Genomic DNA, 16,497 nt, shown 5'->3' with positions numbered 1-16,497 from the left:
TTGACCCTTGTAAGGGAGCAAAGTAAAATTAGATTGACCTAAATAGATTTAAGCTTTTTTTTTTTTATGCTGATTAAAAAAGTTAACTTACAACCATCTGTACAGCTGCCTGAATCTCATCCACTGTTGACATGCTCATGGGCTTTTCTTTGATTCTCATTTTATAGATGTAGTTAGGTAGTTACAGTTATTGATCCCACCGTCAAAGCTCTGATTAGCTGATTGTTCCTCCAACAAGTGGATTTAGCTTTCAGCAATCGACCAAAAACTAGCAGCAATCAGAAGGCAAAAGCAAGGTAAAAGAAACAGGTAGCAATATGGAAACCACCAAACCTTATTGGGCACAAGTCATTTAAAGAGAGTACAAAGGTTTGGCACATACAGACTATGTACTGTAATGGGTAAGGTAGATATAGAAGTGTCTGAAATCAAAGGAGAGGTGAGTACACTAAGCTGAAAAATGAAAGTCAGTATACAAGCTTCCAAAATTGAAGAATTAAAGGCTTTATTTATAACATTCCATTTTCTATACAAACCATATAACAGTGAACTGTTTTACAATGAGTGTCATTGTAATAAATACAGTTTTGGAATATGAGGGGGAAAAAATGTGAACATTTACGTCAAGTGATGGAACGAGGAAGCTGTCAAATACAGTTCATTGAGGATTGGTCCTCTACATCATTATTAGAAAAAAAAAAAGCCATCTAGAGAACAACTGTAAAAAATAGGTAAACCAGCATCACCAGCTGGGAGTTGGGGTATGTATATGGGAACAACAAAGACAGGGGATAGGCAAATTTAACATAAGCCTATGCCTGAGGACTACACATTGGAATTCCTTTCACATTGAACACTAGCAGAGTTTTGCTCCAGGAATACACACTGGAATACTGCAACTGCACCTGATGCTATGCCATCAAGCGGAAAGTTATCACTTATTTCATGTTCAATTTTTAAGACATAAAAAAAGGGTACTAAAATGAATATTAAAAGAATACTATTGAGCTTAAAGGCACTTTTGCTGAAAGCCTGTATCTCAACATTCTATGTTACTACAACTTCTTGATACCTTTCTTGTTCAGATCAAAGAGTAAAAGTGGAAAAAGAAAGCACTCATGGTAACATTTTATGCTGCAAGACTACTAAGGATAGCAAAACTCTTGCTCATTTCTGTAGTTGATGATATACACTTTGTTCTGAGTGGTTTTTACTAATAGTCAATGCCCTGGTCATTGTAATTGGAGCTGTAGTCATCATGGAAACCTCTGTGGAACTCATCCTCCTGGAATTCAGCTTGATAGTCACTATCGCTGATCTCTGACCCATTGGTGCCAGTGCCCTGGCTACCATTTGTGTGGATGACTGGCTCTGTTGGGGGGGCACAATACTTGGGGTCATAGACCTGACGACCCAGGCCATACACGCTCATGCCTGTCTGAGATGCCACCTTGTTCGTACCCATTTGGAGGGAGATGGTGGAATTGTCCAGAGGCTGCTGGGCCACCTTTTGGTCAAAGATGTCCCTGCGGGTACCAGGGGCTGACATGCCCGCCTGCAAGAAACAATAATTACCATAAGCTAGTATTTAATAGGAACTTAATTTTGCTGTGTATTACATGTTGGTTCTCATTGCATGATTTAATAAATATATACATACATATATATATATATATGTGTGTGTGCTCTGTGTGTGTTCTGTGTGTGCGTGTTTGTGAGTCTGTTTGCACTAGCGTACCTATCTAAAAAAACAACAACACACATTTGAAGTAATATTATGGTTAAAGACATCACAAGTAAATGTGGTATTAATTGTTTGTATTTTTAAAATGACCAGAAAGACAAGGCCACACTTGTATAGTATAGATTGATGGTCCCCTTTTAGTAAGGTGTATGTATGTGTGTGTGTCCAAAAGCTTTACTTCAATGGTTTCATTCTGACTACTGTTTCTTGGAGTGATACATTGAAAAGAAAAAGATTCAATATGAACAGGCTTTAAGAGGAGAAGGTTTTAACCTGACTGGCTCCTTTGTTAGTTCCCATCTGCAGGCTGATGGTGGTCTGGTCGTACGGTTTGTCAGTCTGAGTCTTTGGATCATATAGATGTCTTCGGGTTCCATAAGCCGTCATTCCAGCCTGACTCGCACACTTGTTTGTTCCCATCTGAAGACAAGGGGCTAGTTTTAGGATCTCAACATACCCAATAACATTACTTTACCTTTAAGAGGAATCACAAATTATATCAAGGTTTCTTTAACCTATCCGTTTCAGCTTTGAAGGAACTCCCTAATGAGCTTCTTATCGAGCCTAATATGGCATTAATTGAGGGTTTCAGAGTTATGTGAGTGTTACACTACAGAAGAAATAAAGTTCTCTAGAGAAATTAGTGAATCATTTTATTCTCTAGGGACAACTATATCATCAGCCATAGTTACCTGCAGTCCAATGACACACTGTCCAGCCTTGATCTTCTCATTGTCAAAATGCCGAGCTTGTTTGTCTGCGTATTTCACCCCAATATCGATCTTTGTGTCCATACCCTTTGTCTTTGCCTAACAAGGGGGATATGCTTGTTAAAGAACTGGTACGGCATAAAACATGTTTCCTGAATAATTGAAAATGTGTTCCTCTGCACACACTGTGTAACTGTGTAGTTACTCACCATACTGGCCAGTGCAAGCAGTGTGGTCTGGACCTGAGTCATGTTCCCATTTTCAAACAGGTCATTGGCCTCAAAGATGTCATTGGGCTTTAGGCCATAGTTCAGAATAGCTTTGATGAAATTCCCAAGGTTTTCCAGCTGCGGAGGGAAATAGAAAAAAATAGAAGTGATGGGCTATATAAAGGGACTCAAAAAAACAGGAGGGAGAAATTACAACACAAATAAAGTGATAGTATGCAATGGCTAAAGCTTAATAAATGACTGTTCTGTGATTGATTTTAATGAGCTGAAAGGCCTTTTGTAACATTGACTTCTGAGCAAACTTCTTTGAATGACTTGTCCTGCAATCTTTCCAGTTCAAAACAGGTCTTACCTTGTGCCAGTTAAGCTGAGAAAGGTTGATTTTCCTCACTGAACCAGGTTGCAGCTTATTAATCAGTCTAAGAGAGGACAGAAAATGCATACTTTATCAGAACATAAGGGAATCAATCAGCGATGAAGGATACATTTTTTGCCCAAATTTTGTGACATTTTATTCCTGCAGCCCAATTTTGACATTTGTATTCCATGCAGAATTATCTATCATATGAAGGGATGTTCTTATCTTTATCCGAGATTTTAGTCTTTCAGTTTTAATCTATAACTTACACACTGTTGTTTGCACACTCTCCTTATCTACTGAGACTGTAGGTTGAGTCACATCTACTTTTAGATATTGAACAAAAACCATGTCAAAATTCCCAGACCCTAAGATATCAGGAGTAGAATTAAATGATCCCTTGTTCTTTTTAACAGGGTTCATCCAATTTTTTATAACTAAGAATTGTTTTGTATTTTACTATTATAGCTAAATAATAGCCATCCTGTGTAGCAATTTGGTTCCCAACCTGGGGCGTCAAAGAGCTCAGGGGGAGGATCTGCCTGAGGTTGTCAAAATGAGATTTGCCCATATTTACTCAAGGAGTGGTAACAGGCTTAATGGGTAGTTCATTCAAAGATATTTTGGTAAGAACAAGTGTGTATAGGCCTATTCTGTTGGGATTTTATGAAAGAAAATAATCAAATTATTTTTTGGCAGCAGGGTATCACTTTTTTGTGAGGGTCCTGGGGGGGCTCCAAGGAAAAAGGTTGGGAGCCTCTGCTGTTGCACTCAGATATGGACCAGCACCATCATCTAGTTATGTTGCTATAGGCTTAGACTACCAGGGGACCTGGCACCTTGAGCTTTCTCTCTCTCTCTCTCTCTCTCTCTCTCTCTCTCTCAGGCATGGGGCAAAACATCAAAAAACACAGCACCTGAATTTAATAATCCATGTTCTGAATCTGAAAGGCCACACTACACAAGTAAAATACAATTCTATATTTACAAACTTCTGCCACACCCCCCACCACCACCATACAAACACAACAACCCAAAACAGAGCCACTTACTCGCAGAGGATGACTCCATCCTTTAAGCCTTTCTGAAAGGTCTCTCCAATAGACATTCCTGTCACCTCCTCAATCCAAAAGCGTAGCTCTTCTTCCTTTAGTGGGTCATATTTTTGAGCAATCTGAAAGAAAAAATGTTCAGTTAAGTTTCCATCTTAGAGAGTAGTATACACACATCTTATTGAACTGGACATTTTAAACTATACTTGGTTAGTTTGCAAGTCAGTAGATCCACAATATATCATAGTGAACCTTTGTTATGCAATAAAAATGATCGTCTTAATATCATGCCTTTACTTTAGCTCAACAAGGAAAAACAGACCAAGGAAACACAGTAGGTAACTTGGAAAGCTTTGTTGGGAAAAGGCTGTAACCTTGAAAGGTGTTTCAACAGTCAGTAAGACATCTTGGTATTGATTAAAGCCGGACACACACAAAAATATTCAAACTTATTCATGTGAAACACTTCAAAATGAGTTGTGTTCTCAACCTGTGTTTTCTGTCCTGATACATTGTGATCATACCACAAACCTATCAAAAGCTACAACAGCTAAAAAAAAAAAAAAAAAAGGTCTACTCTCCCCAGCACAAAAAGTCCTTCTTAAAGGCATCCCATTGACTCAGTACGAGCCTGTCATAGTTTTGTTGTACCTCATTACTACACTGCCAGATTTCTTCAGAAGTAGGACTGTCACAAGAAGGAAAACATCCAGGGGAAAAAATCATACATTTCCTTTAGTGAGTTGATCATTATATCTATTCATCATTATGGGTTAGGGTTAGGTAAATGTTAAAATAGTCAAACATGACCACTAAATTCCTCACAGGCCTTTATGTCACATTTTGAAGGTGAAAGAAATGGTTTCAATTATCAACATTAAAGGTTTTGCACAAAAGGAACAGTTTTGAAGGATTCTGCATTGTTTTGTTGCTCACAGTGGATGTGCCATCAAAACTTGTCCCGGACCTTTTGGAAAAACTGCTGAAATCATGAATGTTTTGTCAAAACAATAAAAGGAAAAAGCCTGCAAACTTCTGGAGGGGCTGTCTGATTTTTGGCACTTTTGTCTCCAGATGTTGTTGAAAACTATGATTACAAAAATCTGCACCACTTGTATGACCACAACAACGATCCAAGGAGCCACTGGCAGTCTTGGCATATCTCTGCAGATGTTGTGAGCCTGTTGAAAGAAGGAGCAGTAAGTCATACTGCAATGTTTTCCACAGTTAATGAGCTCGTTCTCTATATAGACACAACTTCAAACTCAACAAGGAAGAACATGTGGCACGTGCATGCACTGCACTCATGTTCCCTAATTTGAAAAAACAGCATTAAGCTTCTTGTAAAATAAAAAAATACATTTGAAAAAAGATAACAGTTAACTTGGTTCACTAACTTATTTATCCTCACGAGAAATGTGCAGGTAATCTTTTTAAACAAAATTTATTCTTAGTAAATACAAAGTAAAACGTAGGATTTTAAGTCATTATATTGAAGTGCAGCATATTCACTAAGAAAAGAAAAATGTAAAAAAAAACTGTTGAGTTACTTTGGAAATTATAAATTAGATCAGACTGCAGAATACGACACCTTCCTTTTTTTTTAAAACACCACATAAATGATGCTGCAGTTGGGAAGGAGAACCAAAATACAAAATTATATTTGTAGAGATTTGAAAATGTATTTCAATGTATCCAATTTAATGCAAACGTTGCTTTGTTGTTTTATTGGCAAGTCATAAACAAACAAATAAGATTTATTTTTTGGCTTTTTGTGCCTTTATTGTTGTGATAGGACAGTGGATAGAGCCAGAAATCAGGGAGAGAGAGAGAGAGAGAGAGACAGAGAGACAGAGAGAGAGAGAGAGAGTGTGCAGTGACACGTGGGAAAGGAGCCACAGGTCGGCTTTGGAACCCGGGCCGCCTGCCTGGAGGACCATGGCCTCAATACATGGGGCGCGCACATTAACTACTGCGCCACCAGCGCCCCAAACAAAGAGTATTTTAATGTGACATTTTGTTCTTGATATACTGAGAACATGATCCAAACTGTTCTGTTGTAAATCACAGTTCATGTCTAGGCTAAATGCTGTGTCATTAAGAAATCATTCATGAAAGTAAGGCTGTTCGGTGTCTGTTGAGTTTGTCAACAGAAGAACCCGGCTATGAAGCCAATGCACTGGAATGATTAGGCAGAGGGGCTTATATCCTCCTTACTTCTCCCTAGTTGTTATTTTTGTTGAGTGAGAATGCCAAGAACTCTTAGAAAAGAAAGTCACACTGGAAAAAGGGATTTAAGTCTCTTGATGGAAACATTAAACAAAGAGTCTCAGGGAAAAACTCGAAGGGTAAATATTTTAACCAGAAGGGCAACCCGAAAAATGGCCCCAGTCCAAATTTACTTCTAAATCCAAAAAGTGTTTCCTGATAAAAGCATATCTCGTGCCTTTATGCTTGCAAGTATTTGGAGGAAAAAGGTCAGTAAAGCTATTTGCTACTGTTGAAAAAAACAACAACACATAAACATTCTGGCTAAAAGATACTGGAATGACATGACATTGGTATGACTTTGTTTCCTGTTCTTGTTGGCCCTGTTGGTTTCATGTATGTGGAGATTTAGAATAAATAGTAATCTTTTATCATTTAAAATCCTTTGAAGGCCTCTTCAAAACCTCTTTCTCACAATGCTGTAAACCTGTGTGCTAAAGTCAAAAGATGCATTAACAGCAGAGTTTTGTTTTGGCACTGAGGTAAAATCATTATTTGAAAAGGGCTTGTTTCGGTGAAAATAATAATAATAATAATTTATACTTTATTCATCCCACGAGGGGAAATTCGGTTTTACACTCAGTTTAATTAACATGCTAAACACACATAGGCTGAAATACACAAACATGCACAAGCAGGATCCTATGGACATGCATTAATGGAGAGGCAGTTCAGGGCATTGCTCAAGGGCACCTCGACAGTGCTCAGGAAGTGGACTGGCACCTCTCCAGAGCTCAGTGTTTGTTTGGTTAGAAATGTTTCATATGTTTTATGACAAAGTTTATGAGGCATCAGCATCCCGAATTTCCCCTCTGGGGATCAATAAAGTATTATCTGGGGTGATGATGTCTGCCATCATCTAGTACTTTTGATCTTCCACAAACAAAGTAGGCTTGACATTTATAAAGGAACAGGCCAACTTCTCAGAGCAGATGACACAAAACAAGAGTTTTAAACTGTAAGTTGGGATATAACTCAATATTTGTGTACTAAGCAATACCACAGAATAATTCAGCCATGAAGGCAGCAGTAAAAGGACAACTCTGCAAAATAAAATTACTCTTTTTGTCCAATGGAGTCCAGTGGTAAGCCAATCAGGCGGAGTAGGGCGCGTCACACTCTGCCAATAACATCCTAAGAAAAAAACATCTCCTGTGTAGCATACAAGGCACAGCTGCCTCTATGCAAACAGAAAGACACAGGCTTGTATAGCTTACATTACATCATTGTTAATGTCACACACACCCCGATAGCAGCTACGTAATGTTTTGACCAACAGTACTACTCCATTCACATGCATTCACAAGACACCTGTGAAGCAGCAGAAGTATTTTGGGGTTCAGTATCTTGCCCAAGAAACAACATGTGACTGCAGGAGTTGGGGATCAAACCCCATACCTTCCAGTTCAGAGAGACCACCTCCTCTACCTCTGACCCATAGCCGACCTGTTGCACTCACTTTCACCATGATGAAATGCCTGGAGAAACTGGTTCTAAGTTCCATCCTTCCAGCTGTCACTCTATCCTCCAGCACCTTGAACTTCCACGTAATTTCATTACGATCAACTTTAGTTCTGCCTTTAACAACATCGACCAGATGATCAGGAAACTCCACCAACTTTAATGTCCCAACACTTCTCACCAAGGGACCACAATCCGTCAGAATTGGCTCCATAACATCTTCCATATCACCACCAACTTTGGAGCCCCCCAGGGCTGCGTGCTCAGTCCCTTCCTGTACACACTTAATGCCAACGCCTGCACCAGCCCCTGAACAGTTACCACATACTCCAAATACTCGGACGACACGGCTATATTTGCACTTCTTAATGATAATAACTGTTACAGACTACCAGGACACCATACTTCACTGAACACAATGGTTTCGTTAACAATGAAACTATCTTGGACTCACCCTGGACTATAAACTCAGCTTTGATCAACACACCACTGATGCTCATAAACGCTGCCAGCAAAGACTTCCGGCCATAAAAAGCCCTTTCTGTTTCACCTCACCTTTTATTAATTATTTATAAAAGCATCCAACCCATCCTCCCCTTCTGCTCAACCTGTTTCTTCAACATGTTAACAGTTGGGAACAAAAATAAACCACCCTGTATCAAAAATATTGCTTCAAAAAAATCAGTGGCATACCCACCCAAAACCTCTCACATCTCAACTACAAAGCACCGACTCACAGAGCACTCGCCATAGCAAAGGACCCCTCTCACTCAATCCACTCTATTCTATTCTGCCACCAGGTCAGAGATACAGCACGCTGACCTGGAAGAGGGCATGTCTGAAAAAGAGCTTTGTTCCCTTAGCTACTCTAAATAAGCGTCAACACTGACTGACCTCTTTCATCGTCTATGTTCTCTTCCTGTGCTTTGTCATCATGTATGTATATTGATTGGTCTAAAAAGTGAAGCTAGCTAAGCTCTCCCCTTTCATAGACCCTATTTGTGACTGATGTAATCAAGTACCAGCAATCCTGTAACATATGTTTTGGTTTCGCACAACTGTATCTAGCTTCTGGCAGTTACTCTTTGAATTATTTTCAGACACTCTGGGGCAGCCTGTAGACCCTTCAGCTATAGCTGCGTTATCCACAGTAGCTCCCTCATAGCTACTTTGATAGTAGAATGTAATAGTTTTTGCAAGTCTTCTCTAGGCAACTGATACTCGGGGTTGGGCGGTCTCATTAAGCAGGGTAAGAGGATGTAGGGAACACACTGTGCTAATTTAACATTTTGTCTTATAACTGTAATTTGTTTACATTTAAACGCCATTAAAACAAGACCTTGAACAAAATAAACTCTGAAAAAAACACACAATCCAAAATTAAAAACACAGCGGCAGCAACAAATGCAGGTAGAACTGAGAAGAAAAACAATCTGCCAGTGAATGCGCAAATAAATCCAAATATAATAACCCCTGTTTCTCTGTTTAAAACATTGTTTTATCATATGTGGCATGTTTGAATATTTAGGATGATAGATATTAGCTGCAGCTCCAATGGTATGCACAAATAAACATGACTATGGATTGAAAGCAACTTCGTTTAATAATTTGTAATAAGTTTAATTTTTTTAAAAATACAATAAATAAGTGTAGAGCATTAACAAAATATTTCACTATCATAAATTTGAAGAAAAATAACAGGAAACAGCGTGTTTGTCTGTCTCTCTCCCTCATCTCCTCTCTCAGCTCACATACAGGAGAATATCTTATTCTGAACGTTAGCCCAAACATAACCAGCTGTATATGTTTTATATGTTCAGCATAATGTACCATGCTCATAGTTAACGTTTATTTAACCAGGAGGTAAACTCAAGAGTATCCTGGCCAAGACAGGTGACAGCACAACTTACAGTTTCAAACAAACAACAAACAGCCATACAAACATTATCAAAAACATTGAAAGACACAATACAAAATTGAAACAAAAAATGTTTGTCAAGTTCAACCACAAACACTCTAGCGGTCACTAAAGTACAAGGGTCGGGTGCGAGTCAGAGGAATCCTCTGACAAATAATATGTTTGATGTTAACCCAGCAGAGCAGACCCTACAGTTAACCAGCCCCAACCCTCTTTTCCCCCAAACAATACCATAGAAAAGACAGGAAAACCATAAAAACCACTCAAACCTGTGTTTGCATTCAATTTCCCCCCACAATGCATTATACAAACAGGAAAACAACAATCTTCAACAGTGCAAAACACAACAACCGCCACATTTTCCCAGAGTCAAGTTTCTCAGTCTTTGTATTTATAAGATCAACAGTCACTTTCTGTTTCGGTGCACCATTAACTCGTCCGACTGAGACCTCCCGATCACCACTGAGCACCACCAGCAATACCTCACGTCTGCGTCGCAGGAGACAACTAATAACATCCAACACCGTCGATCCCAGGAGTGAGGAGATTGCAGAGTAAACGAGGGGGGATACAGTATGTGGAGGTGGAGATGTTTTGACTTTCCATCGATTTGATTGGATCATTGGTCAACCAATCATTATATCCAGATCGATGGTTCATTACACCAATGGCGGTTGGCGGTTGTTAATTTCAGACCCTGTCCCGATCATACTGCCTAAACTAAAGAATCATATGCACACTCTTTATGCATAGAATTACTAAGTAGCACATCTTGATAGATTAAACAAAGTAACAGAACCTCAGTTTACTCAACCTGCTGGAGCATTTCCACACAAACATTCCCCTATTGTTCACTTTTACACCTTAATGTGTACACTACTTAGCTTTGAAAATACCTGAATTACCCTTCAAGCTAAAGATGGGGACAAGTTCTTTACCTATAAATATCAACCTTGAATGAACCAAAAACATGTGTCTCCTTAGGATCGCCAAACTGTAATGCCACCAGAACTGAGTCAATTGCATTGGGCTGAAGGCCTGGTGGATGGGGTCCTCATGAAGGGGTGTTTGCTAAAGAATTCCAGGAATGTGTTGTAGCAGCTCGGAGAAGAGCATGGACTACTGATCACACTTATGCAATTGAACCCAGATGGGCCCCTGTGTCTCCTCCTCCTTTTGTTGAGGTGCACTCTCTGACAGATGAGGTTTGATTTAATCATGTTGCAAAAGATTGACCTAGATTGGCAATTTCTGTGCTTTTTTTTATTCAGTCAACTCATAGTATTATTTTTATTCAGTTTGAGCCATTTTGCTAACATTGCAGAAACAATGGTTTATGCTCAATCCTTGTAACTTTTTTTTTTTTCCCATGAGAAAGATCCAAGAAATTAGAGTATGTTGTTTTACTTTAGTAATAATGCATTGGTAGCTAATTATTTATCTAAAACTGTTTTCATTTATTTTAACAGATGCCACTCACACATAAGAAGTGTGTTAATTCTGACACTGCAGCAAGAGCCGAGTACCCTGCTAGGAAAAGAGAAAGGAATGTCAAAAAATGAATACTAATCGAGTAACATGACGCACATACTGCTCTTGTGTGTTTTTCATTACCTTGAGGAAATGCATTTTCTTGTTAACATGTTCATGGTGTTATCATACCTGATGTGGTTGTTCACACATGCACCTCATAGCAGGAGACTTTCTCTGTCACACAGGGGGGTCTTGTATAGAGTGATTCTATGTGTAGTTCAACAGAATCACGATATGAACTTAAGAGTGGAGAAGAACTGATAAACAGAAAACATAATGCAGCGCTTTAATTATGTGCACGGAGATGGTAGCAGTCAAGTACAGTCTAAGATCTGTGGTCTGCAATTTTCAGGAAAAACACAATCACATCCCTTGAAGGGCAGGTGAGGATTTTAACAGATCCAGTATTTGGAGACATTAAGAGACCCCTACATCGGGCAAGGACGCATGGAGGTTTGAGTCACAGTCTCATTCCAGAATAAAATAAAGTTACATTTGTTACCATTGTGAAAGTTGAAAAAGCCCCTTAGCTGCAACACATGTGGTTTAAAGCATCCCAGTTTAAACTTGAAATGATTCAAGAACAGGAAGAATGACAACAGGTGAAAACAGTGCTGTAGCCTTGGTTCAGACTAGAGGAGTCACTGGGGCTGATTGCAAACTCTCAATAGTTCATGTAATGGCTAACAAAGGGAATGCTTCAGTCACTTGTTCATTTCTTGACCCAGAGCACTGCATACCTCTGCACCAAGGGGCTGATGAACAAACTTCATCTTCAAGGAATACTGTATATTTTTTTTTAAAAGAGACAGTGCTGTTTATGAACATGAACATGTAAATATGCCAGATTGTAGCAATAGGTTTATTTTGTTAATTAAATAACATCTGTGGTCACAGAGACGAGCAAAAACCAAAAAACAAATAATGACTAAACAAAAACATAAACTGTACATTAGTTGACAAAGACATATATACAAGCACAAACATTTGCTGTGCTATGTTATTCAAAACAAACCATGATCGAGTGACCTTCAGAGTTAAAGGAAGAAGATCAGCACCATGGGGCAAAAGAAGGTTGATGAAACCAGGGGCCGACCAATGTGCAATGTTTGGGGCCAATACCGACATTGATAGGAGGGAGAAAAACATTCTGATACCGTTCTTAACTTTATTAGAGCTATGTTCAATCTGTAGAGATAGATAGATATAGATATACACATTTATTTTGTTGTTCCCTCAAATGCAGTTATCAAACACTTGTGAACAAGATATACAGAATAATAAAGACAAGATGGTCACTCTACTGGAAAGTAACTGCTTGATAATACTTGTTGTAATCCATACAGCACAAGCTGCTGGAGGCAGCCAGAAAGAGAACTGCCAATGTATTCAACGATATTTAAATGAAGTCATAATTTGACTGCTTAATAAATCTAGTGATATCGGCATCTAACTGCGATAAAATTAGCTGATACCGATACTGGACATGTTGATATCGGCCGATATTATCTGCTGGCTGATTAATCAGTCGGGCTCTATAAATAACAATACACCTGCTTACTACACCACAGAGCTTTATACTTTGAGCACTGGCTTCTATAATATGTAAAGGCTTTCAGGACCAATAACAAGACAACAAAGAGTGCTCAAGTACCATCTTTTAAAGAGCTGCCCAAATTCACATTCACAATATTCACAAATAACATAAACAACAATAGGCTTTCATGATAAATGATTGAAAATGATCAAAATAAGTACACTGGTGCTGCTTTAAGCCTCTCTGTGCAAAACTGTATCATAATTGTTTAATGTATGTGATAAACCTGCACTATTAGGGCTGTCAATTCTTATTCTTAAGTCAAACATTCATTTAAACCTGGGGGAGAAAGTTCATATTTGAACAAATTCAAACTATACAGTCTATCATATTATCATCCCTTTTTTAAAATGAAGAAATGAAAATGCTTTATAGGGCTAAGGTCGCCCCACATTGGGCTGTCATGGAAAAAATTCAAAATGAGAGCCCTATTTGTTCAATGATACAGTCTGAGCTGGCAGGGCTTGAATGTGAACTTGACGGCAGACTGTGGGATGATTTCATTCTCGAGACATTTCCTCAAACTCCAACAGTCATCATCGGTCTATAATAATTTAAACAGATTTCTGTTGTAATGCTTCTTATTTGCCTTAAAATCATGGAAAACAGAGATGAAATCAATATACAGTCTGTTGTTCAGCCCTCGAGAAGGGCCTGCAACATCAAAAAGAATCTGGTAGACCCATCTTTTCATTTTACACATTCCTTCCAATATTTTGCTGAGATTTTGAGGCGTGACGTTGCTTTGACAAACATTGAATTATTATGATGCAGCATTTAATCAACACCACTATGAGAAGCTCCAATCACCTCCCCTCGTTGAGACAAAAAAAACATTAAAAGGACAAACCACACTGACAAGTGGGTTTGAATCTTTTTCACTCATCATTTATCTACAGTCTCATTTTGTAAAATAAATCATGAGAGAATTGCATCGTGAATCGTTACATCCCTAGTGTTTGGTAGATTTTTTTTCTCTCCCTCATATCGGTATCGGGATCAGACATCCCACATCGGTCGTGCCCTACTTACAACCCCAATTCCTAAAACAGTTGGGACGTTATGTAAGATGTAAATCACAACAAAATGTGTTGACTTGCAAAACACTGAAACCCACATTTGATTGAAAGTAGCGCAAAGACAAATTGAGATATGTCATTATTTTTTGGGAAATGTATATGCCTAATTTAAATTTGATGCTGACAACATATTTCAAAAAAGTTGTGATGGTAGCAACAAAAGACTGGAACAAAGGTCAGATGCTTAAAAACACACAATATCTCACAGTTCCTCATTGTTAAGTAGTAACAGGGTAGCAAAGAGCATCCCAGAGAGGCTAAGGAAGTAAAAACGGTGAAAGACTGTGCTGGCACTTAAAAACTAATGGGTTTGTTTTACATAAAATTAGAATCCTGGGATTTGTATAGCGTCATATTGTGGTATATGCATTTTCATGTATCCACATATAGTTTTAAGTGATTTTATGTTGTTGACTGTTATAGATTGTATACTTTGCTTACCCAAAAGCCCAACTAGGGACATCAGTTTAATGATCTGTATTGAAACTATGTTAGATTAAATAAATAGATTCAAATGAATGTCATTGCCTTCTGTACATATTATCATTAACATTTTAAGAAAATATGAATAAATATCTGTAAGCAGGGAGCAAGGCCACAAACGAATATTGGGAGTCTGTGATCTTCCTCAAATGTCCCTGCATCAAAAGCAGACACAATTCTCTAGTGGGAATCACCACATGGGCTCAGGAACACTTCAAAACTAGTTTAGTCTTTGAGCATAGTGCATCGCTGCTTTCACCAGCGCCAGCTGAAACTTGACCATGCAAAGAGAAAACAATATTAAACAAAAGATCTAGAAACAGCGTTGCGTTCACGGGCTGAGGTGAAAGGGACCATCCAGCTTGTTTGAAAGGTCAGCATCCTTGATAGTGTGCATTAGTGCACATGGTATCCTTCACATTTGGAGCAAAATATGATATGAAATAGCAAGATTCTTTTTCGGGGGAAGGCCTTCAACAAGAAATGGCTCTGTAGTAAAAGAGACTGATAAAACTGACCTTCACCCACACCATCCAAATGTTAAGAGCATTTTTAGCATTATGTTAAATGACACAAAGGAGACCCTGAACTGTAGAACAGCTGAAATCCTACATTAAGGATGTAAATTACTCCATTTTCAAAAATGACAGAAATTGGTCTGCTCAGATTCCCAGTTCCCAAAACGCCCAAAAAGTGTTGTCAAAAGAAAAAGTGATGCAACTGTACCATTTCTTTTTATAAACACAGTGCTGCCATCACATCAAATTGGACATATAGGTATACCAGGCCTCATATATGTTTGATTTCATTTCAAATACTTGTCTATGCTCTGATTTTAAAAGTCTCCTTTGTATTATTCCTAAAAGCGCTTTGCAAACAAAGTTATTACAGGTTTTTAAGGCTATCCATTTGACAGGAGATAGTCAACCCCTTTCTGATATCGGGCTCCTCCCTAAACAAGGAATGCAGTTTTTTCATAGGCTATTTAAGATTCTCTCTACAATTAAAAATTGAACAGTAGCCATAGACTATATCATCGACATAACTTTACTGTTCAGTATTGCCTGCAGGAGTGCATTTCAAGATTTCTCTCTAGCGCTTGAATCCAGCAGTGGGACAAAAAGGAAGGAATATTTCCCCCACTATTGAGGGGAAACAGTAATGTCGGACTTATCGGAACTCCCTTTGCACCCCCAAAGTTTACCATTTGACAGACGTAGCCTACTTTACTTAATGTTTGGCGGAAAACCTTCGAGGCTGCATTTTTTTTGTTGCATAGGCTAGACCACGAACAACCCTCCATGTAAATGATTCACACTTTACCAAAAAGTTAAACTTGACACGCATTCCTTTCTCATTCCTTTGTTGATGCACATTTTGGGAAATCGCAGGGACACTTTCCCTTAAATCGGCCTAAATCTAATTCTTCAACGTGGTCTAAAATAACACTTAACTTGACAACAGGCTTCCAAAAATCCGTACAGCAGAAACTTAGGACATTGTTTGCCACATAAATGTTAAAATGTGACTGCAACTTTAACGGCGAGCCTTGTTTTCGGTGTTACTTTTATCAAAGGGAAGGAGAAAGAGGAGTAACGGGACAAAGCTTGGTTAGGAAGCCAGTTTGGATACAAATGTGTTGACGAAGCTTTTGTGAACTCGGGAACATTTCCTACGGATGTTTCTACTTTGTCACAAAGATAAAAACCCAGTGGGGCGACTGAAACACTTACTTTGCTTCTCACTTCAGCAGACAATCCGTAGGCTGGCCCCTTGTTAAAATGTGTCATCTTCTTGTTTTTTTTGTTGTTGTTGTTGATGTTGATAAACTCCAAATAAATATCCTCAATTAAAATGTATCAGGATGCTGCGGCAGAAACGTCCTTCCAGACAGTGGTTGCTTCTGCTCCTTCAACGTCCAGCCCAAGAGAAAATATTCCGTGATGGTTCACAGTAACAGTACCAGCGGGTCGACTTTCTGTGGGACAAGCACAGATTGCAAAAAAAGAAAAAAAAGGAAAATGTCGACGGATTGTTGACGTAGCCGCGACGACCAATCAGAGC

At 38.7% G+C, this 16,497-nt stretch overlaps 1 protein-coding gene across 1 annotated transcript; it reads right to left on the bottom strand.

Moving 5' to 3' along the window:
• Window positions 1-480: 480 nt before the first annotated feature.
• Window positions 481-16,429, bottom strand: cnn3a (calponin 3, acidic a). The gene is made up of 7 exons (XM_020638537.3): window positions 16,167-16,429; window positions 4,095-4,216; window positions 3,037-3,103; window positions 2,664-2,801; window positions 2,437-2,553; window positions 2,018-2,164; window positions 481-1,555 (listed from the first exon to the last, which is right to left on the bottom strand). The coding sequence occupies exons 1-7, from the start codon at window positions 16,221-16,223 to the stop codon at window positions 1,214-1,216; spliced, it is 990 nt and encodes a 329-aa protein (XP_020494193.1). The 5' UTR covers window positions 16,224-16,429; the 3' UTR covers window positions 481-1,213.
• Between the last annotated feature and the right edge of the window lie 68 nt (window positions 16,430-16,497).

This window comes from Labrus bergylta, chromosome 20, assembly GCF_963930695.1.
Source record: "Labrus bergylta chromosome 20, fLabBer1.1, whole genome shotgun sequence".
NCBI lineage: Eukaryota > Metazoa > Chordata > Actinopteri > Labriformes > Labridae > Labrus > Labrus bergylta.
This window is presented reverse-complemented; position numbering and strand designations above follow the sequence as displayed.